The sequence below is a fragment of the Hippocampus zosterae genome, chromosome 4, assembly GCF_025434085.1.
Source record: "Hippocampus zosterae strain Florida chromosome 4, ASM2543408v3, whole genome shotgun sequence".
NCBI lineage: Eukaryota > Metazoa > Chordata > Actinopteri > Syngnathiformes > Syngnathidae > Hippocampus > Hippocampus zosterae.
Window position 1 is genome coordinate 17,926,616 of NC_067454.1, and position 26,195 is coordinate 17,952,810.

The following is a 26,195-nucleotide window of genomic DNA, read 5'->3' on the forward strand; positions in this document are numbered from 1 at the left end:
TGCTCACTAAATTGTGAACGTCAGTGCTTTTGTTGGCTGATGATGTTAGTCCACGATTGCCAACACAATAACACTAAAAATCAGGTTGGTTCAAGACGGGAAGGCAGACTTCATGATTTACGCTGCTTTTAATGAGTGACTTTATTTGAATAAATTGTTCGGAGTCATGAAGGTCACATCCTCCCAGACAGCCAGATTTTTTTTGTTTGTTTTGCATACATCTGAGAGTTCTTCTTCCCCATCAGACATCGATGAGTGTGAACGCAATCCTTTGCTGTGTCGGGGAGGCGAGTGCGTCAACAACGAAGGCAGCTTCCAGTGTGTGTGCCCCGATGGACATGAGATCGCTCCCGATGGCTCGGCCTGTCTCGGTGAGTGATGCGGTTGTCAGAATGAAGAGTTGGGCGGACCACTCAAAAGCTTTTCATTTGAGCCTTCATCCGTTCCTTTGGCAAATTAAACTCTCACTTTGGCTCTCTGGCAATAAAAAAGGGTGGATAGATGATGAGTGGTTAAAGCTTGCCATTAAGTGGACTGTTAGACTGTCAAGTGTTGGCTCCTTTTCGTCCATCCCCCTCTGAGCTCTCTGGAGCTCAGCGTATGGTCCAAGTGTTTGAGTCAGCTCTTTAGATGCTGATAAATGCATGAGAACCAAAGACTTGACCCCCCAAAAACAACAACAACAACACAAAACAACTGAAAAGCACAAATTATAGTTTTCTTCTGTGTTAATTAATATGATGTGTGTTTTGAGCCTGAAGCCTAGCAATCTTTTGCGCATGTCTTTGTCCTATATGAGTACATTTAATTTGCTCTCCCCAGACATCAATGAATGTGACCTGAGCGACAAGCTGTGCAGGCATGGCCAATGTGTCAACCTGATTGGACGTTACCAGTGTGTCTGTGACACAGGTTACAAATCTACTGCGGACAGAGTGGACTGTGTGGGTGAGTGCTTCTGATATTACAGATATGCATATTGACAATAGCGGTATGTGCTAGCAGTATGTCATGTTTATTTGTCTGTTTTTGTTCCACTCAGACATCGATGAATGCACCATTGAGAATGGAGGGTGTGAAAATTTTTGCACAAACTCAGAAGGCAGTTATGAGTGTAGCTGCCATTCTGGATATGCTCTCATGCCTGATCTGAGAAGCTGCACAGGTAATTAGCCTGCGTTACGTTTTTATACTACCCTCTTTAGGTGTGACACAGCTGTTCATGTTTGAAAGTATTTTTTTCCATGGTTGGCCAAACAAATTGCTGTACGTAGTGAGGTGGTTGAAACGTCAAAAGTTGTACAAACAAAACCATTTCTTTTTAAAGACTGTGTTTGTAGTGAGTTTATTGCAATATCTTTGAAGGAAGTAGACAACATTTTGTCAAGGAAGAAATTGCAGCTGTAATGTAATCCTTGAAATAATATTTAAAGAAAGAACCTGTAAGGTGAATTAGAAACCTACGTTGTACAGAATTGTTTAACTATAGCATTAAACAATTTTTCATCATTTTAGTTGTCCAGATTTTTTGGGGGGCGTGGCTAGCAACACACCTTGGTGTCCGGCGTGCATCGCCCCTCTCCCACCTAATAAGAGCTTGAGTGCCTCTGTTTGTTCAATTGTGACATAGTTAATCAGCTGGCTACACCTACGCCCCGAAAATACACCTTCCCTAAGTGTAGTCCAAAAACATAGTCCACTGGAGTGCTTTCTCTAGAGAGCCTAGTTGTCTGCTGTGAGTGTGCGTACCTCATGCAGAGAGAGGCTGAAAGAGCAAAGAGTAGGGGAAAAACTGTCTGACTTGCAGCTAAAATTTGGACTGGGGCTTTTGGTTGCCAACACTTTTCTCTGTGGTGTGTCAAATAGCCATTTAGTTTCACTTGTTTAAAAGAACAAATGGTTGTGCTGCACTTTTCTCAGGATGCTGTTTAAAAAAAAAAAAAGGAATTAAATTTGCTACATGCTTCATGTACGTATGTATGAAAAATCACATATTCAGAAAGTTGCTGTTCATGTACATGTGAAACCAACTATTGACATTCATAAATATTAAAAATGAATTGAGAGTTAAGTTTAACAATTATTGACCTTACAAATATTGACTACTGTTGCATCTTAAAGATGAGTGATACTTTTCTCTTCAGATATTGATGAGTGCGAGGAGAGTCCAGATATCTGTGATGGTGGCCAGTGTACCAACACGCCGGGGACCTACCAGTGTCTCTGCTTCGATGGCTTCATGTCATCCGAGGACATGAAGACCTGCCTCGGTAACGAATATCATTTTATGACCAAAACAAAATGAAGCAGCTGAACAATGAATCGGTTTAGATGGGGGAACTTCTGATCATTTTAGCGGTTATCCAAAAGATGAGTCAGTTGAATAGAATATTATGACTCAGAGTGCGTGAGCTAGCAGTGAGTGATATTGTTGTTGATGATATTAAAATGAACATTGTGGTGGAGAGGAATGTGTGACATTTATATGCTTGGTTCAACTGAGAAAGAAAACAAAAAGCCCAAAAGACAATGATTTGAGTGTGATTTGTATGGGCCGGAACAAGTGCCCATTGTGCTGCTTAGTAAAATAAAACATATGCTCATCCATCATTTCACCCTCTTGCCTTTGTTGACTCTTAAGATGTGGACGAATGTGAACTCAATCCCAACATCTGCCTGAGTGGGAACTGTGAAAACACGAAGGGATCCTTCATCTGTCACTGTGAACTGGGATACTCGGTACGCAAAGGAACTACAGGCTGCACAGGTGAGCAGCACTCACATACACGCCCCGTGTTTTCTTGTCGTGCGCGAAGCAGCAAAACGACTGAAGTAAAACTGGATCATTGTTGAACCACAAAAACATGGCGCAATTGTCAAGGAAGCAGATTGCCACAAAGAAAGGAAATGAGTGGGAATGAAGGAGAGAGTATGGATATTTTGAGGCACTGCTGGCAATGATTTTTAGCTTCATTCAATGACTGCTTTGCTTTCTAGCCATCGCTATGTAGAAAATGACAAATATTATTTAACGTTTTCTTTTGTTATTTAGTACTTTCACCAGTCTTACTTTTTTTACACATCTGAGATTCCATTTAAGTACAGCGTGAGTGTATATATAACACCTCTTCCTGTCAGTGTTAAAAACAAGTGAAAGTGAACAAGTAAAAAACAGTTTGTGTCTGTGGTTGGGTTGAACATGGGACTATATCGTGGGGAGAATGTTTGGCTAACCAGAGGTAGCTCTCACATTACTCACCATCATCTGAGACCTCAAGCAAGAGCTCACACTCACACGCACACGCACGTACACACTCACGCACAGTTCACAACATGGGCGACGGGAGCAGTGATTCTTTCTTTCATACGCATGCAGCACATCTCACCATTGTTTATACCGTCGCTGCTCTTTCATTAAGGTGAGTTAAACATTACGTGATAGTTGGAGGAGCTCTGTAGCCTGTAATCACCTGAGATGACCCCAGAACACATAAATACAAAGTCCATCCGGCCCGAGAGAGTTTAAAGTAGCCGCTCGTCTAGTCTGAGTGAATTCTGATTTACAGCAGCTCTTAAAAGACTGTTGGAGAGAACCAGCTGACAACTTGGATTGTGATCTGATCTGGCCTCGTCTCTCTAAAATGAGTCAGACGCAAACTCAGCAACAGCGTGTCTACCTTCAGACACAAATAAACAGGCTGTCTGATGTGTGATTAAAAGTACCTATGCACACACTTGCTTTCCTGGCCCCATCGAAATATCCACTGCAGCCAATTCCGATTCACAGTTTGGGAACTTAAGCTCCAGAATACAGTGGAACCATGGCAGCAATTCCTCTCAAGTTTTGAAACATGGATATCAGATGCAAATGCACAGCAATTACAGGAAAAAAAAAGTCCAACCCAGGCATCTTTGAAATTATGAGAAAATATAAATATGGTTTTGTCTCAAGATACATGGCATGGTACCTCTGTAACATGGTTGATCCGTTCTGAAAATTTACTCCCACTGTTGTGGCCGAGGGAGGCAAATGTAGTCCAAAATGTTTGAATGAAACAGAATTTGGCTTTGTAAAAATGGGTCTACTCTCAATGTACTGTATATTTGATTGCACTGCTCTATATTATGATGGAAATGACCAGGATCTTTAATCAGTGATGGCAAAAATTGGATAGTCCAGTTAGGGCTAAGGGATATGAATAGTTTTCAAAACTAATTTTGACACCAATGAAAATGGCAAATCTTTTTCATTGCTATCTTTGACAGCTTCTTCCAAATTTGACCAGGGTATGAATTTCCTGGGACTTAACAGTTCATCCATTACAAGTGTGACAAACGGGATTGGACTCTAACCAACTAGCTACTTTACATTTTATTTGGCATTTGTACACTTGAAAAAGAAGAGCGGCAGTTACTGGTGCCATTTTAGCACAGACCCAAATGTAAACTGAGAACACTCACAACGGTAACGGTGAACTAATTAGCCAGTGTGAGTTGGAATGAGACCACCTGACTTAGTTGTCTTGTCTTCTTATGTGAAAGTCACTGTGATTTTGATTTAAAAAAAAAGAAACAAAAAACATCTGGTCCTGCCAGTGATGATAGTTTTCCCTTTCACTCATCTCAAGGGTCCCCAATTGCCGTTTGATCAATTGTCATGCGTGTGTGAGAATTCACAACATCTGGTCAAGCTGTTGATGACATTGTCGTGTCAGTTGTATCCCACAACAATGAAAACCACAGGGCGGGTCTGTGGCTTTTATCATTTGTTGTATTTGTGTGTTGAGGAGCTGATTGGAAAGTTCTAGTGTGGGTTACAAGTTGGGTGGCGTCGTAGCTGTTCGGAAGAATATCAAGGGGATCTTCTTAACTGGTGGACTTTTCCACCGCAGGTGTTAGTGCAGTGCCATAATAGCAAACATTGTTTTTACTTTCAGACAGGATGCGAAGCTGGCCCGAGACAGCTGGCAGATTTCTCTTTATTTGTTTCCCCTTTGTTGCCCATCATCTGTCAAGCATTTGCCACATTGAACGGAATCTTATCCCTGACACCAGCTGTGGACGCCGACACACTTCTTGCCTTGTTTGTGTTTTGTATTTGCACATCAGAAAGAGCTTCATGTGCTTGTTTCATGTGCTGTCTAACATCAAAGCTTGGAGGAGAATTGGATTTAATTCCTTCCGTGATCCAGGGAGATTTATTTGCTCTCAGCCCTCAAATTAACCCCATCGTGAAGTGCAGTGTGATTAAGGCATAACCTTTCTTCGGGCAGACGGTAAAACAGCAGAACTGATCTCAAATCTTGAGGGACTCATTTACTACCCTCAAAAAGAGTTAGTTTTTTTCCTCACAGGAAGGAATATCTTTGAGTTCAAAACAGATAAGGACAAAACAGATACCCTCATTTTACTTACCCACTTCTGCAATCACACAGCCCCGTCACAAGCAGTCATGGCAGATCACCAGATCTTGACAATACTCCTTTCAACTCTACATTTCTGTACATCACTGTCATTTCAGCGTACTGTGACAATTGGTGTTGGCCTCTCAGAGAGCATATTTGGAGGCAGACTGTCACAAATTGGAAATGCAAAGTTACACAGGATGGGCATATCCTTTTTCACCCAATTGCCACTCACTCAGGGCGAGTTAGATCAAACATAGTATGGCTTTCACAGAGTGAATTTAGTTCCATGTTTATTTTGCCTCCTCCACTCATACTTCCAATTCCATCACTTCAAACTTCATTTTGTACTGGGGTCCTTTCCAAATGTTCCTTGGTGGCCAAAACCTTTTAAGGGAGGTTTTAGGAGCCAGGTTGTCATCTCCTCCTTGCCTACAATTCCCTAATAAAGTAGGATATTTAGTAGGATAGTATGGATACATGCAGCTCCAACAACCCACAGGACAACTTGCTGCTTGTTTGAAGCACTACTTGAACTCACCACGAAAGGAAGGAAAAAAAAGAGATGCTTTTGTGCTAATGTATTACGTCTCATATCCACTTTTATACCTCTTGCTAACGTAGGATGCAGTATATTACATTAAACAATTAAACACCAACCGGCGGGAATTTTTGTAGAAGCGATAATTAGAATGCCATACTGTCTTCACCCTTAAAGGTAATCTCTTCTCGGATGAAGGTTGTCAACCGGGACAAAGGTTTTAGTTCTGCGATTTCTCACTTCTGCTTTGATGCAGTTAAAATGGAACTAGCTCGATGATGTGAAGTGTAACCATTATGTGAAATCAATTTATTTCTCCTCTCTTTGACAGATATCAATGAGTGCGAAATTGGAGCGCACAACTGTGACCGACATGCAACATGCACCAACACAGCAGGGAGCTTTAAATGCAACTGTGCTCCAGGGTGGATTGGCGACGGCTTCAAATGCACAGGTAACGCAAACATTAAAAACATTTTTAAAAATGTGGATTCTACAAATGTAGACTTTATAATAACCCACCTCCTCAAAACACAATTCCATAATGTACTTTTGTTCAGAATTGGCAATTTGATGTGAGTTAAAATGTTTTTGACCATTTACTATACTGCACACAAATCGGAATCACATTTCATGTTATGTTTGAATGTATTTTTTAATTGTTTTTTTGTAAAGATCTTGATGAGTGCTCCAATGGGACCCACATGTGCAGCAACAATGCAGAGTGTCTCAACACCATGGGCTCATATCGGTGTGCGTGCAAGGATGGATTTTCTGGAGATGGCTTCCATTGCTCAGGTCACATATGCAAACCAGAAGCCTGTCTCAGATTGAACCAATGTAACATGTTATTATGTGTTCTCAGACTGTTTTGCTTGACCTCCAATTGTAGACAGTGATGAGTGCGCAGAGAATGGTAACCTGTGTGAGAGCGGCCACTGTCTGAACATGCCTGGCGGCTACCGCTGCGAATGTGACATGGGCTTCATCGCCACCGCTGACGGCAAGGCTTGTGAGGGTAAGACAAGATCGTGGCAACAGTGCCTAAGACCATTTTTATTGATTTAAAATGTTTTTGTCATGAACGGTAACTTGTTTATCTTCTCGGAAAAAAGAAATCCATCCAAACAGAGAATGTATTCAAATGGGACTCATGAGGTATTGGAATGGGGCATGATAAGTCATGCACAAATTAACAGATTTGTTTTGGTTGATTCAGTTGCAGCGACACGAACGAAAGGCAGGATAAAGTAACCTACTCACAAAAAGATGTAGCAAAAGGTTAGTTTATCATTCCATCATCACATCTGCGGATTAATAAATAATCGATCAACTTGCAACAAAGCATTCTTAAAGTGTTTAGTTAGTATGTGACAATATTGTTTAATTTTCCCAGACCAGATCAAAACACCAAACTACAAATGATTGCGTAAACAGTGACTGAAATGCTGAAGATATGACTCCAGTCCCCAAAATAAGTGTGTGTGCGCGTGTGTGTGTTTGTGTGTTTGTTTGTGTGTTGGGGGTGAGGGATATGGGGGCATCTGGTCACCTTATGTTAACACTTGACAATTCATGGACCTGATTCGGAAACTGAGGTAATGGATTATTGCATTACAGAAGCTGACCTTACTGTTAGTTATGAAAAGAACACCCAAAAAAAAACAGGAGCAAATGACTGTGATTCACAATTCAAGCAATTAAGTCTCAGGTTTTAATTTAATGACTAGACTGAAGTCTGTGTGCCCTATATCGGGCATCCCTAGATGACCTTTTCTTGTTCTTCCTTTTCTCATCTCACAAGGAAAGGGAAAAGGGCACAGTACGAAATATTTAGTAAACTTCTGTAGTTTTGTACAAAGTGTGTCAGAAATGTTTCAGGATCATCATCATAAAAGATACAGTATGTTTCAAACCGAAACTTCAAACACTGACCCACATTGAAGGGGTCCTTCAATTGGGTCAGACGATCAACCTATGTGACAACGCACCTGCTCGCATTGCCTTGAGCATCTGACAGTTCCTTGCCGAACCGAACATCACCAGGCTGGGACAACTTCTCTACCCACTCAATCTGGCTTCGTGCCATTCCTCTTCCTCATACGGTGAAACTGTTTTGAAGATCTGCACAACATCAGGATGACAGGGAAGGCTGAGAAAGTGCATTTGAGTCCAGGAGGCTTAGTTCAAAAGGGAAAACACGCTGTTTGGATTTGACACTAGTCCTGGAACTTTTCTGACACACCTCGTATACTTTATGTGTGTATCAGTCTTGAGATGTCATGCCATTTTTTTCTCCCCCACCCCAAAAAGTGTCAAACTGGAGAGTGAAGCCTTCACTTCCTCTAGCAAGCTGGCAATTTTCCACCCATGATCCCATAATCCCTCAGCCCTGGGCCTGCCCCCCCAACTTCTCTCTTGTACCACGTCTTCATTATTTCATTCTTCCTCTCCCTGTCTATTTCACAGATATTGACGAATGTACCTTTGCTGACATCTGTGTCAATGGGCGTTGCAAGAACATTCCAGGCCTTTTCAGATGTGAATGTAGCATTGGTTACGAACTGGACAGGAGTGGAGGCAACTGCACAGGTCTGATGACCATTGCCAATTGTTCCTGAGAAAAGTTTGTCGACAAAATATATTGTGCTCATGTATTTGTATGGAAATTACACTTGGGATTTTTTTTCATTTTTTCTCAGATATCAATGAATGTGCAGACCCAACCATTTGCATTAATGGGATTTGCGTTAACATCCCTGGAAGCTACCATTGTAACTGCCCCCCAGATTTTGAGCTTAATCCAACCCGAGTGGGATGCGTAGGTGAGATGCAATAGATCCTGTACATGTTCATGATTAGTTCCTAACAACATACAGAGGTGGATGGGGGGGGTGGAAAATACACTAATGTTGTTTTTTTTACACACACAGATACTCGCTCTGGAAGTTGCTACCTGGATGTGCATCCCAGAGGAGACTCATCTGAGAGTTTGGACTGCTCTAATGAGATCGGAGTTGGTGTTTCTAAGGCATCTTGTTGCTGTTCGCAGGGCCATGCTTGGGGGAACCCGTGTGAATTATGCCCGTCTCTCAACTACAGTGAGTCAACAAGTATTTTCTTTGACGTGACGTGTGTTGTACTTGTCTCTTCGTATTGCAAATTTATTGTACCGTGAGGTCGTTTGAAGTTTTCCTCAGCTTGTGGAATTGCAGCGAGCATGTCAACCCCCTATAAACAAGAAAAAATGAGTGTGTGAGCCTACAGACTGTGAAGAGTGACAGTGAGCTGTTTTGTATGATTACTCACAGGAAATGAACCAATTTGCTCGTGAGAACCCTTGAATCACTCCAAGTCATTTCCTGTTATTGTTCCTGTCAGCAGAAATGTCAGGCTTGGATAAATGTTGTCATGCAGTACACTGCCAGCATTCATGTTTCAGACTGACTGCTGAGTGTGTATATGTGTGTTTACCATAATTGATGTGACTGATAAAATGAGAGCGCCTTGTGCAACTCGCATGAAAATTGCTAGCATATGGTCAGAAACCTTATAAGAAATGCTTTCTATGCACTCCCATCTATGTTTCGCAGGAACAAAGCTCCACCAGATGACCTTCCTATAGATTTGTTGATGTTTTTTTATGATTTGTCCTTGCTCCCCACAGCCGAGTATAAGACCCTGTGTCCAGGTGGTGAAGGCTTCAGACCGAACCCCATCACTGTCATCTTAGAAGGTCAGATGCAAACATTTGACCTTGAATGACTCCTACACGGAAATGACACCCTCATTGTGATGTTTGATTTTTTTTTTCTCTGACAGACATCAATGAATGTCAGGAACTGCCAGGCTTGTGTCAGGGAGGAGAGTGCATCAACACCTTTGGGAGCTTTCAGTGTGAATGTCCAAGAGGATTTGCACTCAACCAAGAGACCAGAGTCTGTGAAGGTATTGAATGATGATGCACCCAACAGACATATCGTCAGGCATCTCCAAAATAACTTTATTGGGAAATCCAACCCCCAAAACCCCCAAAACATCTTGCTTGAGTTACCACATTACTTTGTATTGCTGTCATATACTGATGCACATCAACACCAATACTGTACAACACTGTCCCAAAATACTGTTCAGTCCCTACTTAAACATGTTTTAAAAAATGCTAATATATAATGTTGCCATTGATTAAAAGTTTAAGACATGTCCACCAGCACTAGACGTCCAACATCACAGTCATACTTCACAAAAGCAAACGACTGTGGTTATCTCTTCTTCTTAAATGTCTTTTTGAAAGGTGCAGCAACCATGAATGATGCAATCGATCAAAAACTAACTTCCAAAACCGTGTAATATGCGGAAATGAATCTGCTTGCACTTTCCTCAGAGGCTGACCAGTTCCTTGTGCACTGCAGTCGTACAGTTATTGAACTAAACAGGCTTACCCACATTTATATAACCTATATACAGTATGTTCACTCATTGTCTTAAAAAAACATCCGGACAATCAATTTTGAGCCACCATAATGCCACTTGGCTCCCTCAAAATAAGGGAAGACATTTGAGTGTTCAAGAAAGGTAAAACATTTGCTCTCAATCTATTTTCAAAATTTGAATAATGTGTAAAAATATCAGACGACGTTTGGGCAGACCAATAGTAATAAAACCCTTTAGCAAGGCAGTAGGAGATAAAAACTACAACCAGCACTGTTCTAAAGGCGCAACAACATTGAATGACATACATTGAATTTTAATGACGTCAGACACTATGTTCTCTCTTTTACAGTATTCTCTTTTACCTTTCTGAATTCATTCATGCAAGACAACTAAAACTGACCTGCAAGGACTGATGTTCGAACTCGGTAGTAGTCACAATGACTCCTATGTATTTTTTTTAATAACGTATCAATATAAGAATTCTTGACCACAGCATGAAGCGCGAAAATGTTAACTCTGAGTCTTGTTTAAGTCCTTTATGATGAGTTGTTAAAAAGGCCAAAGGGATGCTATTGTTGCCCAATACTGTACATTCATTCCCTGCATTGTAAAGTTTGGACGGTTGTCAACTGGGTGAGATTTTGTTGTGCTCATGGGGTTAGTCCATTGTAGCTTTGAGTCAACCACAAATAGACATTTACTGAGGTGTAGTTATCACGTTTCTTTTTTTAAAAAAATCTTTATTCCCACGCCCATTCGAACTCACAAATGATCCGATTTCACTTATCTCTCTCTGGAACCACAAATGTTTTTCACAAACGCACAATCAATCTCCTGGACTTTTATTCTGGACTTTTATTAATACTGCCGGGACAGGCACTCAGTCTTTTGGTAAAACCACACTGTCTTAAAAATAGAACACAGATGTAGCATAGCTTTGAAATGAATCTTTCCTTAAATTTAAAAATGTGTATAAATAAGTAAAATATGTGTTCATTGGATTGAACCACTCATTTCATTTGGAAACCTGAATGCAGAGTATCAAAAAACGCTGTCATAAAATGGTTACTTTGTTAAATACTTTGGGCAAATACTTTCCGACAGTGCAAGTTATGAGTGAATAATGTGAATCGAATAATCTTTTTGTGTGAGCAGATATCAACGAGTGCGAGCGTCCAGGTATTTGTGGGCCTGGCCAGTGTTACAACACCATTGGAAACTACACCTGCATCTGCCCCGTGGACTACATGCAAGTCAATGGAGGCAACAATTGCATGGGTATGTCTGATATATATGAAGTCCTCAAGGAGTTTATTTGTCACTTTAAATTCAACAATGACACTATCAGACACTTGAGATACAGTATACTCGTGTAATTCAAAACACATCTCAAAACACAGTTTGTGTTCAAATATCCGTTGCTGAAGGCCTTGTAATGCCGTCACTTAAATGCTATTCCTTAGCCCTTGTATTTCATTTCCCATTGTGTGTTAGCAATAAACCTGCATCCTTAAAGGCAAAGGTATGTGGTTGTTTTAACTACACAAAGTGTAATTCCCTTTGTTTTATGTTTACTTTGACAATCAACTTGATTGCAGCAATCAATTTCTATTTTGTAATCACTTCCAGATATGAGGAAGAGCTATTGCTACAGGAACTTTTATTCCGACAACAGAACATGTGACGGAGAGCTAACCTTCAACATGACCAAAAAGAAGTGCTGCTGTGCCTACAACATTGGCCGTGCGTGGAATAAACCCTGTGAGCAGTGTCCTGTGCCCAGCAGCGGTGAGGTCCCATATACTCACACACTCACAAACATATCAAAGAATGGGTGAAACAAAAGTGAATTTGTCTCCGCTTAGATGAGTTTGCCAACCTGTGCGGCAGTGAGAGACCAGGATATTATATCGACATCACTACTGGAAGAGTTATCGGTAAAAGTTGACTGACGACCAATGAGCCACGTTTACTGACTTTGCTTACAAGCTATTTTGCATTCAATATTGCTCTTGCTCCTTTGCACTAGATATTGACGAGTGTCGGGAAATCCCAGGCGTGTGTGAGAATGGTGTATGCATCAACATGATCGGTAGCTTCAGGTGCGAGTGCCCCATCGGCTTCATCTACAATGACAAGCTACTGGTTTGTGAAGGTACAAGATTGAACGAATTTCCTTTTCTTGTTGTCAACTCAAGTTAATACAAAATCCTCTCCTCCTGTTCTTAGATATCGATGAGTGTCAGAATGGGCCTGTGTGCCAACAGAATGCAGCCTGCTTAAACATGCCTGGGAGCTACCGCTGCGAGTGCAAACCTGGATATCGCCTCAGCCCGACGGGACAATGCCTAGGTACAGTATGTCCTTCCATGACTAGGTGTTTTGAATGTAGCTTTGACACTCAATTTACAGTGGTTCCGATGACTCCTGATCTGTCAGGAAATACTCTAAAGCTCTGGTAGTAACTGTAGAAATGTAAACAACAGAGAGGGCACTGGTTGAAGCTGAAGCTGCTCTTGCCAGACACTCGTTTGTAGATGACATTGTACATAACATGGATTATCGCGTTAGTGGTGCGGAATTATTACATTAATGCCATGCACAATTTAAACAATAAGTAGAATATAAACAGGCATCCACTGTTTGTCGCAGGGGATAGATTTTGAACCCAACTGCAATAGGTGAAAATCAGCAAAATAGGTTGACTATGTCATTTTTGGATGGTTTTACCTCCCCGCAATTCTTTCAAACTTAGTTTGAAAAAATACTTTCAACATTTAAAAGTGTTGAAGTGCCCTTCAAATAAGAGGCAATGCCAGATGTCATTAAGCTGTTTATTTGTCATTCCCAGTTGAGGTTTACTGTCAAACCAAGTCATACAACAAAAGAGAATGAAACATTGTATGTTTACATACCAACATTTTCTTCCAACCATATCATTTCATTCAACCAAAGTCCACTAGCTTAATGCTAACGTATAATGTAAAACTTCATAGACGAGGTCCTGGGAACTAGCAAAGATGTTCTGGTAAATTTCAAGCTTTGAGCTACTACTTTACCACACATGAAGCAGCAATGCACACAGAGCATACAAGAATACCAAAGGCGTATATGCTCTCTGCCGTTTGCTCTTTCGCTTCACCTTTTCAAGAAGACCTCAGTGCCAGCTTACCCGGCTTGTTGTGGCACAGTGTCATGGTCCACTGAAGGCGTGTAACTCTGAATTCGGACTTCCCTGTATACTGTAAAAACACATGCAATTGCTGAAAATTCTTGAATTTACCGGGTCTATGTATGAGATTGTTTGTCTTTTCCTCAGATCGTAATGAATGTGTCGAGAACGCCGGTGTTTGCAATCCTGGTCAGTGCATCGACATGCAGGGGAGCTTCCGATGCATCTGCCCCAATGGGTTTAAAACAACCCGGGATCAGTCAATGTGTGTTGGTAAGACATATTTTTACCCTGCCATTGTTGTTCTGCTTACATGTGAACGCTAGCCCGTTTGATCTTAAAATGACATTTTTAGACATGGACGAGTGTGAGCGACAACCCTGCGGCAACGGGACCTGTAAGAACACCGTAGGCTCGTACAACTGTCTCTGCTACCCCGGATTCCAGAATTCACCCAACAGTGATTGTATAGGTACTGTACATGCATGCAAAGGACATGAGAACCGCAGCATGTGTTTTAAAGGTAATGAACAAATTTGTTTTGTGTTGTGTTAAGACATTGATGAGTGCTCGAGCCAGAGGGCTCCTTGTCGTAACGGACAATGTGTGAACACCGTGGGCAACTACCTGTGTGTGTGCAACGATGGCTATGAACTTTCGCCAGACAAAAGACTGTGCGTTGGTAAGAAAGTTTTGCTATTTCCAACTGTACTGTACTGTACTGTATGATGTACGAATTTAAAACTGCTCCCTTTCTTCTCAGATATAAATGAATGTGTCGTAAATCCTGGCACATGCGGCGTTGGCACTTGTTTGAATCTGGATGGCTCGTACAGATGCATTTGCCCACCTGGATATTATCTCCATGCAGAAACCTGCAAAGGTAATCTTAAAATGAAAGCAGGCAGAAGCATCGCACCAGTGCTGAGGCCTGTCCAGATCCTCACCAAAATGCTTTCTTCCATTCCATATCCCTTCGCTAAGTTTTGCAGATATTGGAACATAGTTTTTGGTTTTATGCTTGTAATATACAAACGTACATTAAACTACAGGCCCAAACAGAAATGGCTGCCTTACACTTTTTGCTTGGTGCAGGGGTAAATGCTGAACAACTCATGTCATGGATATGCAATGGGCTGCAAACGGGTGGAACATTTGTGGGAAATTTCAGGTACATTTCCTTGGGAGGTTAAGATGGAAAATATTGGAAATAATTCATTTTAAACATTTTGTTTTGCCAATGCAATGCAACTCCTCTATCCACAGGGATCTGTTAGTTGTTACAGTTTGTTACTACTATGAACTTCACAGGCAAGACCCTTTTCCATTCCCACTCATTGAAAAACGTACATGACGAACATTTACCAATTGGATTCCCGATGATGACTATAAACATCCACAGCGGTGAAAGAAGTTAAAAAAACAACGTTGAAAATTTCGCCTAAATTTACCAAAATATCGAACCATAATTTCTTTGCTTACAGAATAAATAAATTCCCTGAATTAAAAAGAAAAAAAAATGATTTTTTAAAGTATCCCCCCCCCAAATTTGTCAGTTTTCTTCCTTTTTGATTTCTAGTAGGTTCCTAGTCGATGAGAACAAAGTTTTGCCTGTGCTGCTCGCCATCCATTCCTCTTTCTCTTCTCCTTCTCACACGTGGGAGTGGGCCCAAGCTAGAATGCTTGGATTGTTTATGTAGTGGTGCTGATGAAGAGATATTCGGCAGACTTCAACACATTCCTACAAAGGGCTCTGTTTTTGGAAGCGGGGAGAAGCAGTCCTAAATGCTGAACATCACTAAGAGAAGCAGCTGGTCATTTTATGACGGCACGCATGACAGCAAGGTTATTCCCCTGTCATGCTCTGTTCAGAAATCACAGACTGTATTTGACTAAACTGATTTACTGACGATTTGACTTCATCGCCATTAACCCTGACACAGCGGAAGAAACAAAACAAGCGCCAAGGGGAACTTCTGTGCTGATTCTGATTTGATTTTCTTTATTTACCAGACATTGATGAGTGTTTGCAGTCGCCTGAGATCTGCATGTTCGGAACCTGCTCCAACACAGAGGGAAGCTTCACTTGCTTATGCCCCGAGGGCTTCCAACTGTCTGCCTCGGGACGCAGATGTTTAGGTAAGTATGTGAGAGAAACAAGACGACAGTATTTTGAAACGATGCAATAGATGGGGCGCAAGCCTTTGTCTGTATTAGCTTTATCCCTCTGGACCGACCGCCGTCCTACTCCTCACTCGCGCATGTGTGTGTTTATGTATTGCGTTTGCGTGTTTCGGGCTTGGGTGGGGGCTGCGGCGAGTCCACTATTAGGGAGTTCCTTTGAAACACTCAAGCGATGAGATCACCTGTTCTGAGGTGGCGGATTAAAGTCTGCATTTCACCCCTCTCCCTTGCGTCAATCGTGCTTGGCCGAAGGGCGGAGGATGAATTAGCGCAGCAGGGTGGAGGGTGAGAAACACGGGCAATAAATGAGATCAAGGAGGAATCCTGTCACAATTGTTTAAGGGTTGCTTTTGTCAAAAAGGATGATTGACATGCAAAGAATGGAAAAAGCGACACTGTCCAAGAAGTCACGACACATGTATTTTGTTTCGGGTATCGTTCAGGCTGATGTGTGGCCATCGGAATTTGATATTTTATCTACTACAAACGTACAAATTTGCAGCACTGTTCCAATGTTAATTGGTGAATCGTGGGAAAAGGAATGATGTGCTTACAGACATTGCAAAGCCTCAGCTGTCAAATGCTAATGGTCTCATGTCCGTCCAAACGATACCCGAAATGAAGACGATATGAAATGAATGTATCAATGTTGTGACTTTTGAGACACCCTGTGTAGCTTTCCTATTGGCGTCACATCAGTTATATTTCATGACGTTTTCTAAGTCTTTGGTGTCATTGATGTTATTCTTGTGATACCATCTGTCATTGATGTAAAGCAGTGCTTTGTCCGTGTTTATAATTTTGCACATAACATCTGTGCACAAGGATTGGTTTTGTGGAGCACAGCAAGTAGACGAAGTCGCTGTGTACACAGCACCAGGTGTTCATGTCCTCGCCAGGTGCACGCGCGTGTGTGTGTGTGCGTGTGTGTGCGCGCGTGTGTGTGCGTGCGCGCGCGGGCGGGCGCGGTCTGTGGTGGTCAAGACACTTATTTGTGCAGTTGGGTGAAGAGCTAGCAGGAGAATGTGACCATGTGCTTCTCATTACAAGTAAGAGCCAAGAAGAACAAGAGTCCTCACAATCCTCTCCATTTGCCAACCTCCCCAAGTCGTGTCAAGCATTTTACCATAAAGCAAAAACAACAACAAAACAACTCCCTTTGACATTCTTATTAAGCTTCAAATTTAAACTTTAAACTCTCACAGGAACAATTTTATGGAAAAACGTGTTCATTCAGTAAGTCCGTATGGCAAAGGTTTAGTGGAGTTCTTGTTAACCTAATTTGTGATCAGACAACTTCTGGGTTCAAGAGTCATAATGAATGATATTTAACCTTAAACCTGACAAAAGCCGTATAAACACATTGGACAATTCCTTTGATGGCACAGTGGTTCTAAAAACATTCCTCCTCACCGAACTGTAATACTCTGTCACTCACTACAATGTTCTATTGAAATCCGTTACGTAAGTGTGAAGTAAAAATCACCCATCAGTAATTTCACTTCAATTAAGCATTGACGGACAGTAGAAATGTTGTACAGCGAGATTCTTACTACGCAATAATATTTGATTGAATCAAGTTCACTTTTTTTGTCATGCTCAGCGAATGCTAACAATTGTTGATGTCCTTGTATTTCAATTCACGGACAGACAACAAAGTCCGGCAAATTTGGAATCTGTTCAATCTGATGCAGAGTCATTTTGACTCCAGCGGGTTCCACTTTACAGTATACTCTTTATAAAAAGAGTTTATTCATTCGCATTGTTTTTTGTATTGTGATTTCATGCAACACAGTGTGCTATTTTTATATTACATTCCCCCCAAAAATCTGAGGGTTTGCAAAGGGTTGAATAGATTCGCGGAATATCATTGGGGAATATTGATTTAATATGCAAGTAAACTGATTTAGGAGCTTGGTAACAGAACGCATTAAACTCACAGTACCACCCACTTAGCTTTGAGCATATCCTTAGACTTACTTCAAAATATTTTGGCCTGTCTTACTGTTTCAAACTGTGTGATCTGTTTGTCTCATTGTTTTCTCCTCTATTGTTCCATTTCATGTGTTTGCCAATGTTTAGATGTACGCGTCAGCTACTGCTATACAAGGTTTGAAAATGGACGATGCCAGGTTCCAAAGCCTCAGAACACTTCCAAGGAAGAATGCTGCTGTACCGGAATGCCGGGTCAAGGCTGGGGAGATCCCTGTGAAATCTGCCCTAACAAGAAAGAAGGTAGGTTTCCATCACACGGGCCAAAAGAACACCCTGACAGGCATGCAGATTCATACAAGACATGTTTTGGTACTCATGAATTGTGTGGTATGTTGCAGAGGTGTATCCCCTTCTCTGTAGAAATAAGGGATATGAGCGTGGGATCGATGAGCTTACGAAAGGTATGAGTGTTATCTCCCATGAATCTTTATCCTCTGACGTATCACATTAACTTTTCTTCCCTCTTAGATATTGATGAGTGTGTCAACAACCCCTGTGAAAACGGCCAGTGCATCAACACAGACGGATCTTTCCGCTGTGAATGTCAAATGGGGTACCAACTTGACATCACCGCATTTACATTCAATTGTGTAGGCAAGTGAAGTGTCTCTTATTGTCCATTGTCACTCGCTTTCTTTCCTGCATGGGCCGATATTAACATGCATTCAATATGCATGTCCATTTCAGACATTGATGAGTGCGACATCGGTAACCCCTGCGGAAACGGCACTTGCACAAATGTCATCGGAGGCTTTGAGTGTGCATGTGAGGAAGGCTTTGAGCCTGGTCCGATGATGACCTGCGAAGGTGTGTGAAATTTAGTCTGTTTTTCTAACCTCAAAAAAAAAAAGATACTTTGAACCAACTTCAGAAAGATTAATCTAATTTGTCACACCTAAAGTTATTAATTTGTCGCAAATTATACATATGATTTGGTTCAAACCTAAGATTTTGATTTCAATAATGTCCATATCTGATCATTTTCTTTTTTTTTTTCAAGCAGCCTACTTTATTGTCCGTTTTTAGCATATCATTTATCTTGTTACCACTGGACTTCTGTAATTTTTTCATTTTAATTTTTTTTGTGCTCTCTTCCAGACATCAACGAGTGTGCTCAGAATCCTCTGCTGTGTGCATTTCGCTGTGTTAATGTAGTGGGTTCCTATGAGTGTAAATGTCCAACAGGATATGTGCTGCGTGAAGACAAGAGAATGTGTAAAGGTACTACAACTCCAGGACTAAGCAGTCCGAAACACAGCTCTTTTAGTCACACACCATTTCACATAAAATACTTTATATACACTCCTCGTGAAGTTGCATAACTATTTCCTCAAGCCTTTTTAAAGTCTGAGGAAATGTAACCAGATGAGTCACTGTTTGCACCTCCACTGTCTCGGATGGCGCGGGGACCATGACAACCATTGCATTTGGAGGGAAGCGCCGAGACAGAAGGAACCTCTCAATGTCTATAGCGTCATTGTTTATATCCCAGCTCCAACCAGACCACCACCTCTCTTACTACTTGCCGATATTCAACTCCTTTTCCATGCCAGTGTCATATTGAGCAGATTAATGGAGACCATATTGGGGCTCTGTGTGCATATAGCAATTAACAGATGAATTGCTCTGCAATGAATAGTGAAAATGCCCAAATAATTGATGGCCAGCTGGTGACGAAGCACTCAAAACGGAGAGGATCATAAAGCATCAACACCACCCATCTAGGATGTATTTAATCATGAATTCATGGTACATCGATGACAATATTCACTAGTTAAACTATCCACCACATGGATGTTTGGATGGATACAAATCACCTTTACGTGAGACTCATTAGTCAGTCGTATTTGCGAGCAGAAGCCTAAATAACACAAATTGATGTGACATCACGAATGGGAAACCAAACGTACAAGAGGACTTCACACAAGCAGTATTAAGTCATTAAACTTTTCTAATCTTTTGGCATTTACATGCATGTACATATGATAGTCAATGTCAGAAAATACAGGTAACGGCAAAGTAGACAGCATGGCAAAGAGTAGCTACATCGGGAAAGAAGCAGAAACATTCAAAGCTAATAAGTCTAACAACATTTGCGGAAAAGTTTGAAAATTTGAATATCAATAATTTGTGATAAATAAATAGACGGTATGTGGAAAAAATGTGAGATTGACCAGATTGAGACATAGGAGGTTCCGGCCCAATGCCAGCAAATTAGACTGTAGGTACATGCTGTTATTTCTATCGTTGAAAATGCATAGTATGTTTGTCTTGCAGACCAAAATGAATGTGAAGACGGTCTAGATGATTGTGCCAGCAGAGGAATGACCTGCAAGAACCTTATAGGTACCTTTATGTGTATCTGCGCACCTGGATACACGCGCCACCCGGGTGGAGATGGCTGCATAGGTAAGACTGTTGAAACCTATTGCTCATTGTTCTTTATTGTGGCATTAGACCCCAAGAAGTGTAGATTGTATATTTCAAGCGCCTTATAAATCAGATGCATAATTCTTCTTCTTCTTCTTTATGAAACTAGACATTTGTTTGGGCTTTATTTAGACTTTTAGAGTGTTTAAAAACAAGAGAGTAAAGTAAATGGAAATGCCCACTTTTAGCCATACCTTCAAGGTTGGTTTTAAAAACACATTGCGTTGCACTCTGTATCTGTAAAAGCAATATCAAATTGAAACAGCTACATTTTTACATTTGTTTCGACAATTTCTTCCCAAACAAAATGCTTGCATGTATGATGTCATGCAGTTGGGTCCTGACGGTGAACATTTATAATGAAGGCATTTGTTCTTCTTTTGTGTGTTCGCTTCAGATCTGAACGAATGTACAGCCAAACCGGGCATCTGTAAGAATGGCCGTTGTGAGAACACGGTGGGAAGCTATCGCTGCAAGTGTGACCAGGGATTCATAGCTAACCCCACACAGACGGAATGTATTGGTAAGTGTGTGCACCATATGCACCTAAATCTGTACACGTTCAAACTGGACAAACAGTTGATGTTACATTTGTTCAACGTGGATGAAAATGGTCGTGCAGCTTTCTTATCGATTTTTAGCCCACTTGGGGCACTTTCCCATCTCGTTAATAACCACGTGTTTGTAACTGTCAAGATAAAGGAAATTGTTTCACAGGCTTCCTTCCTAATCTAAATATATACTTCAGAATCAAAGTGATGTACTGAAGCCAGTGAGAAACACTCCAGGGAAACCGAGGTCTCAGTTGCTATCTGGCTTCTGACAGACATTAGTGATTGTGCGCGTGGGTTATCTCCTCACGTCTGGTGCTGTCTGGGTGGCTTTGTCTGCTTCCCATTAGCCACCTCTTTGCTTGTCTCGCTCTCACGTTCCCTTCCCCGTGTCTCCCGACATCTAGATAACCGCGTGGGCTTCTGTTTCACTGAGGTCCTGACTACTCTGTGTCAGATGACATCCAGTAACAGAAACACGGTGACCAAGTCGGAGTGTTGCTGTGATGGGGGCAGGGGCTGGGGCAACAACTGTGAGCTTTGTCCACTCCCTGGGACCACCCACTTCAAGAAAATGTGCCCTCTGGGACATGGATACACCACTGATGGCAGAGGTATTCGAGAATTTCGAGTGAAATAATCTGTCAAATGAATCGAAGCCTTAAGAACAAACGGCATGGAGTTCCCAAGTAACCGCTCTGTCACTTTAACGCTTTAACAATGAGACACGAAAGACTCAAAGACGCTGACACTATTCTGTTTCATTTTGTTAACATGAACGCTTCTGTTCAGATATTGACGAGTGCCGTGTGATCGGGAACTTGTGCAAGCACGGCCAGTGTGTCAACAATCTTGGCTCGTACAGCTGTGTCTGCAAACCCGGCTACACCACAGACATCACTGGCTCTCAGTGTGTGGGTAAGCCTACAGTTCACAGCCATCTCACTTCATTTAATGGACTGGTTTCTTGCCGTCCCGACCTCTTGTTTACGTCCCTGCTACATTGGGAAGGGCTAAAACCACACGGCTAGATAGCTCACACACGCACCTGAGAAATACAGCCCGAGTCTGCTGATCTCATCGGCTTTCACGGTATACGGTATTTGTCGAAAAGATCAAGTAGTGTCTCACTGTTATGTTTCATTGTAGATGTGGATGAGTGCATACAGGCACCAAAGCCTTGTAACTTCATTTGTAAGAACACAGAGGGTGGATATCTATGTTCCTGCCCCCGTGGATACATTCTACAGGAAGATGGAAAGAGCTGCAGAGGTGACACGCGCACACACAGCAAAAGAACCTCTAATATAGCAGCTGCCCTCAACTGTTTCCAGGTTGGACCCGCAGCACTGCTGAGTAGAACTGGCCCCCTCCCAGTATAATGCTTGTTCTATTCTGGGCCGTCTGCGTGCTTGCATTTAATCACAACATGCACCCAAATCTTCTATTTATCAGGCTTGTTTTAGTGCCTAAAACTAAATCCTCATCAGTGTTTATGGCTTCGCTTATCTGTATTATTCAAACTTGAGCTCCCCTACCCCCATTGTGCCCCTTTGTGCAGTGGCGCTTTTTGATATGTACAATGTGCACCAAGGTTATTTGAGGTAATGAAATTGGACAAAATAATTCCAACAAAATTGGGAAAAAAAACGTCTTTGTTAACAAAAAAAAGCTTTAAAAAATGCTTTTTAAAAAACGATAACTACCGGTAAATGAAAATACCTTTTACATTTAAAAAACTAATGATAACTAAAGCCAAAATGTAATTCTTTTTTTGTCTTTGGCTATTAATTTAATAGAGGAGCCTTTGTGGTTGATTTTAAAGGTACCGGTATTTATTTTGAAATTGCTGCATGATCGTTAGCTGGAAGAACAGACAGTAAAACAGTCGTCTGGGAATTGTAGTCCTCTTAGTCCTCTAACGTGTGTGTGTGTGTGTGTGTGTGTACAATGTGTATATATGTGTGTATATACATTCAATATATATATATATATATATATATATATATATATATATATATATATATACATACACAGCAAAAAAGGCATTCTAGCTTTTTTTAATTAGGGTGTGTGCATGCATTCAACTCAACTTTTAGAAGCAGCACTGTACGTATTGTTATTCAAAATTTTCTGACACAAAACTAATAGCAACAATAAAATAAACAAAACAAAACGAAAAAATCCCCTAAACCTGAGATTGAAAACTAACTCAATAAAAAAATAAAACTCACTGAAACTAACTGGAATTAAAATTCCAAAATGATAATAGCCCTGGCAAGTCATGAAATGGTTTCCCATGGTGCCACGGCATGTAACTCACTGACCTTTGTATGGAAAATCTACAGCTCTTCTAAGGAAGGGTGTTTAGATCTTTAAGGATTATCCTACTAAACAAATTGAGAGGTCATCATCATCATCAAGGAAAATTGACATTTTCATTGATCGATGAGCTGAGGAGCTAATGTTCACTCGTTTTTGGCACTACTCAAGCTTGGACCGCCACTGCCCCTTTTTTCTGCCGTCAGGTTCATTTGCAGTTCACTTGTAGGTCACTGACTGTAGATGGACTGGAATTGGACTCCCACAAATGAGAAGCCCCCCCCATACAGTTGTGCGTGCAATCATCTCACACTAGTCTTTAACGACGATGATGTCATGTCTCCCGCTTCCTTTCCAGACTTGGATGAGTGCTCGACAAAACAGCACAACTGTCAATTCTTGTGTGTCAACACCATCGGCGGCTTCACCTGCAAGTGTCCCCCTGGCTTTACCCAGCATCACACTGCCTGTATTGGTAAATGAACACAAGCAGAACATGAATTGACCTCCACATGTAAATATGTCTGTCCTCGGAAGTGCTCTTGTGTCTGTGTATACCTTAAAGGGATGAGCAGGATAAACATGTTGAGTCATGAGGCGCTTGTGACTTCCTGTAGCCCGTACGCACATGTTGTCCCCCTTCCCGGCGTCCCTTCTTGTATCCTCAAGCATGCGTCGTAATCGTCTTCAGTGAACCCTCTTTGATGTCACACTTATCTTATTAGACTATACTCATTTGTAGTAGCGCGGCGTCGGGAGTCTTTGTTATGGAACTCAGCAATCGATTGTCCTGACAACCACAAGCTTTTTTCCAGACCATAAAGCAGCTCCCATGACCTCATATCCATCCAGAGGCAAAGAGCTCTCAGTCCGAAGTATACGATGGAATAACCGATGACAGCGTATGACACATACATAGTAGTGTGTTACTAATTTCATTCATTCATTCATTCATCTTCCGAGCCGCTTGATCCTCACTAGGGTCGCGGGGGGTGCAGGAGCCAATCCCAGCTGTCTTCGGGCAGTAGGCGGGGGACACCCTGAATCGGTTGCCAGCCAATCGCAGGGCACACAGAAACGGACAACCATTCGCACTCACACTCACAACTAGGGACAATTTAGAGTGTTCAATCAGCCTGCCACGCATGTTTTCGGAATGTGGGAGGAAACCGGAGCACCCAGAGAAAACCCACGCAGGCCCGGGGAGAACATGCAAACTCCACACAGGGAGGCCGGAGCTGGAATCGAACCCGGTACCTCTGCACTGTGAAGCCGACGTGCTAACCACTGGACTACCGGGCTGCCCGTGTTACTAATTTGTCAACAAAATTGTTGGAGAAACTGGGAGTCCACAACACACCTGTTTCTGAATATTAGCGGGAGTTGCTCATAGGCTAACCCCAATTACGGAAATCAACACTTTTCATGGCCTACTTGAAGCACTATAAATAGTTCTTCATAATTTAGAGCCACTCATTTTTCACAATCAAGGGTTACATCACAGTCACTGGTTCTAGTATGCACAATAAGATGTTGATTATGGTCTGAGGGTCAAACTTTCGATAACTGTACTCTTGAAACTGACATCTCAATAAAATTAACCATCGGCTGTAACATCACAACTACAGATTCCCGCCACACAGAATTTACGTACGGTATGTATAACAAAATCTCCTGAACACGTGGGGAAAAAAAATGTGTTAGGTCGGATGAAACCAAGGTTGAACTTTATGGCCATCATTCTAAAATGTATGCTTGGCACGAACACAACACTGCTTATCACCTACAGTTAAGCATGGCGGTGGCAGCATCCGGCTTGCTTTTCTCCAGCTGCATCTGGAGCCTTTGTCAAGATGGAAGGAATTATGAACGGTTCAAAACCTTCAGTCTTCTACCAGAAATCCAAAAAAAAAAAACTAAAAACAAAAACATCCTTTCTCCAACATCTGAACTTTATTTGGTGTTAATTGGGGCACTTTAAATGTTGGCAGGTGTGTACTGACTCCCATTTAACAATTGGAATGCGATCATTCATTTTGAACACATTCCAGTTATGAGAGGGTGTGCAAACTTGTGCAACCACTTGCCGTCTCAGAAAGATTACAAATATATATTTTTTTCAGTTATGTTGCTTAAGTGACATTAATATTATGAAAACATTCAGTTGTTGCATGCTAATATCAGCATCAGTGTATATTGGGTTGGATTGGATTGGATAAACTTTATTGTCAAATGTACTGTATGTGTAACATACAGCACGGATATCAATCACAAATTGTGACATATGGTGTTATGCCGTCTGCCAAAGAGCTGAAGGGTTGATGAAAAGACTGAAATTCCAACAAGATATGCAGTACATGTGCTTCCACGAAAAAAAAAAAAAGTGTCCAGGTGGAGCGAATGCTGTGGCCAGTGCCTGAATATCGGACCACCGTATTCTGCTCTCTTCCATTCCGTTCTATTTAGCACTTCTGCCCTATTTTGTTTTAATCCGAACCATTCCTCTTTTGAATGTGTTAGACAACAACGAATGCTCAACAGACGCGAATCTCTGCGGCGCCAATGGTGTTTGCCAGAACACTCCAGGGAGCTTCAGTTGCGACTGCCAGCGAGGATTCTCATTAGACCCCAATGGGCAGAACTGTGAAGGTCTGAAAACAGATGGCAAGCATTGTCTCAGTCCCGGTTGATCAAATACAAAAGTTTTGACTCGTTTTCTGATGTTTTTTTTGCATCCCAAAGACACTGACGAGTGTGACGGTAACCACAGGTGTCAGCATGGCTGTCAGAACTTAGTGGGTGGTTACCGCTGCAGCTGTCCACAAGGTTATCTGCAGCACTACCAGTGGAACCAGTGTGTGGGTAAGCAAATCACTGGTTCGTTCTCTTGTCTTTCTCTTATCAGTATGCAGTAACCCCTCTGACCCCATTGCACAGTTACATTCTTGACCACCCTTGCAAAAGTGAAATCTGTGACCTATTTAAATACTGCCCTTTTTTAAAGGTCATAAACACACCTTTGAAGTAAACATTTAAAAGCGAGAAAGTAAAGGCGGTGAATAACACACAAATATTGGACAAACGTTGTAACAGTGTACCTATCCTTCCGTTTACAGTAAATGTCAGCTTTCCCAAACAAACACTTTCACAATGAACTCTCA

General features: G+C 41.6%; 1 protein-coding gene across 1 annotated transcript in view; it reads left to right on the forward strand.

Annotated features, from left to right (window-relative positions):
* fbn1 (fibrillin 1) overlaps positions 1-26,195 on the forward strand; it is a 69,415-nt gene that overhangs the window by 38,978 nt on the left and 4,242 nt on the right. The window contains exons 28-63 of the mRNA XM_052063740.1: positions 246-371; positions 823-948; positions 1,043-1,165; positions 2,145-2,270; positions 2,642-2,767; positions 6,278-6,400; positions 6,622-6,744; positions 6,839-6,964; positions 8,416-8,538; positions 8,649-8,771; positions 8,880-9,047; positions 9,614-9,682; positions 9,769-9,894; positions 11,536-11,658; positions 12,010-12,168; positions 12,246-12,317; positions 12,410-12,535; positions 12,610-12,732; positions 13,700-13,825; positions 13,908-14,024; positions 14,109-14,234; positions 14,316-14,435; positions 15,566-15,691; positions 17,819-17,971; positions 18,070-18,132; positions 18,200-18,325; positions 18,419-18,538; positions 18,830-18,952; positions 20,009-20,140; positions 20,559-20,684; positions 21,120-21,326; positions 21,505-21,630; positions 21,862-21,984; positions 23,393-23,509; positions 25,555-25,683; positions 25,777-25,896. Of these exons, the coding sequence (XP_051919700.1) occupies positions 246-371; positions 823-948; positions 1,043-1,165; positions 2,145-2,270; positions 2,642-2,767; positions 6,278-6,400; positions 6,622-6,744; positions 6,839-6,964; positions 8,416-8,538; positions 8,649-8,771; positions 8,880-9,047; positions 9,614-9,682; positions 9,769-9,894; positions 11,536-11,658; positions 12,010-12,168; positions 12,246-12,317; positions 12,410-12,535; positions 12,610-12,732; positions 13,700-13,825; positions 13,908-14,024; positions 14,109-14,234; positions 14,316-14,435; positions 15,566-15,691; positions 17,819-17,971; positions 18,070-18,132; positions 18,200-18,325; positions 18,419-18,538; positions 18,830-18,952; positions 20,009-20,140; positions 20,559-20,684; positions 21,120-21,326; positions 21,505-21,630; positions 21,862-21,984; positions 23,393-23,509; positions 25,555-25,683; positions 25,777-25,896 (4,491 nt within the window). The remainder of the gene's footprint in view (positions 1-245; positions 372-822; positions 949-1,042; positions 1,166-2,144; positions 2,271-2,641; positions 2,768-6,277; positions 6,401-6,621; positions 6,745-6,838; positions 6,965-8,415; positions 8,539-8,648; positions 8,772-8,879; positions 9,048-9,613; positions 9,683-9,768; positions 9,895-11,535; positions 11,659-12,009; positions 12,169-12,245; positions 12,318-12,409; positions 12,536-12,609; positions 12,733-13,699; positions 13,826-13,907; positions 14,025-14,108; positions 14,235-14,315; positions 14,436-15,565; positions 15,692-17,818; positions 17,972-18,069; positions 18,133-18,199; positions 18,326-18,418; positions 18,539-18,829; positions 18,953-20,008; positions 20,141-20,558; positions 20,685-21,119; positions 21,327-21,504; positions 21,631-21,861; positions 21,985-23,392; positions 23,510-25,554; positions 25,684-25,776; positions 25,897-26,195) is intronic.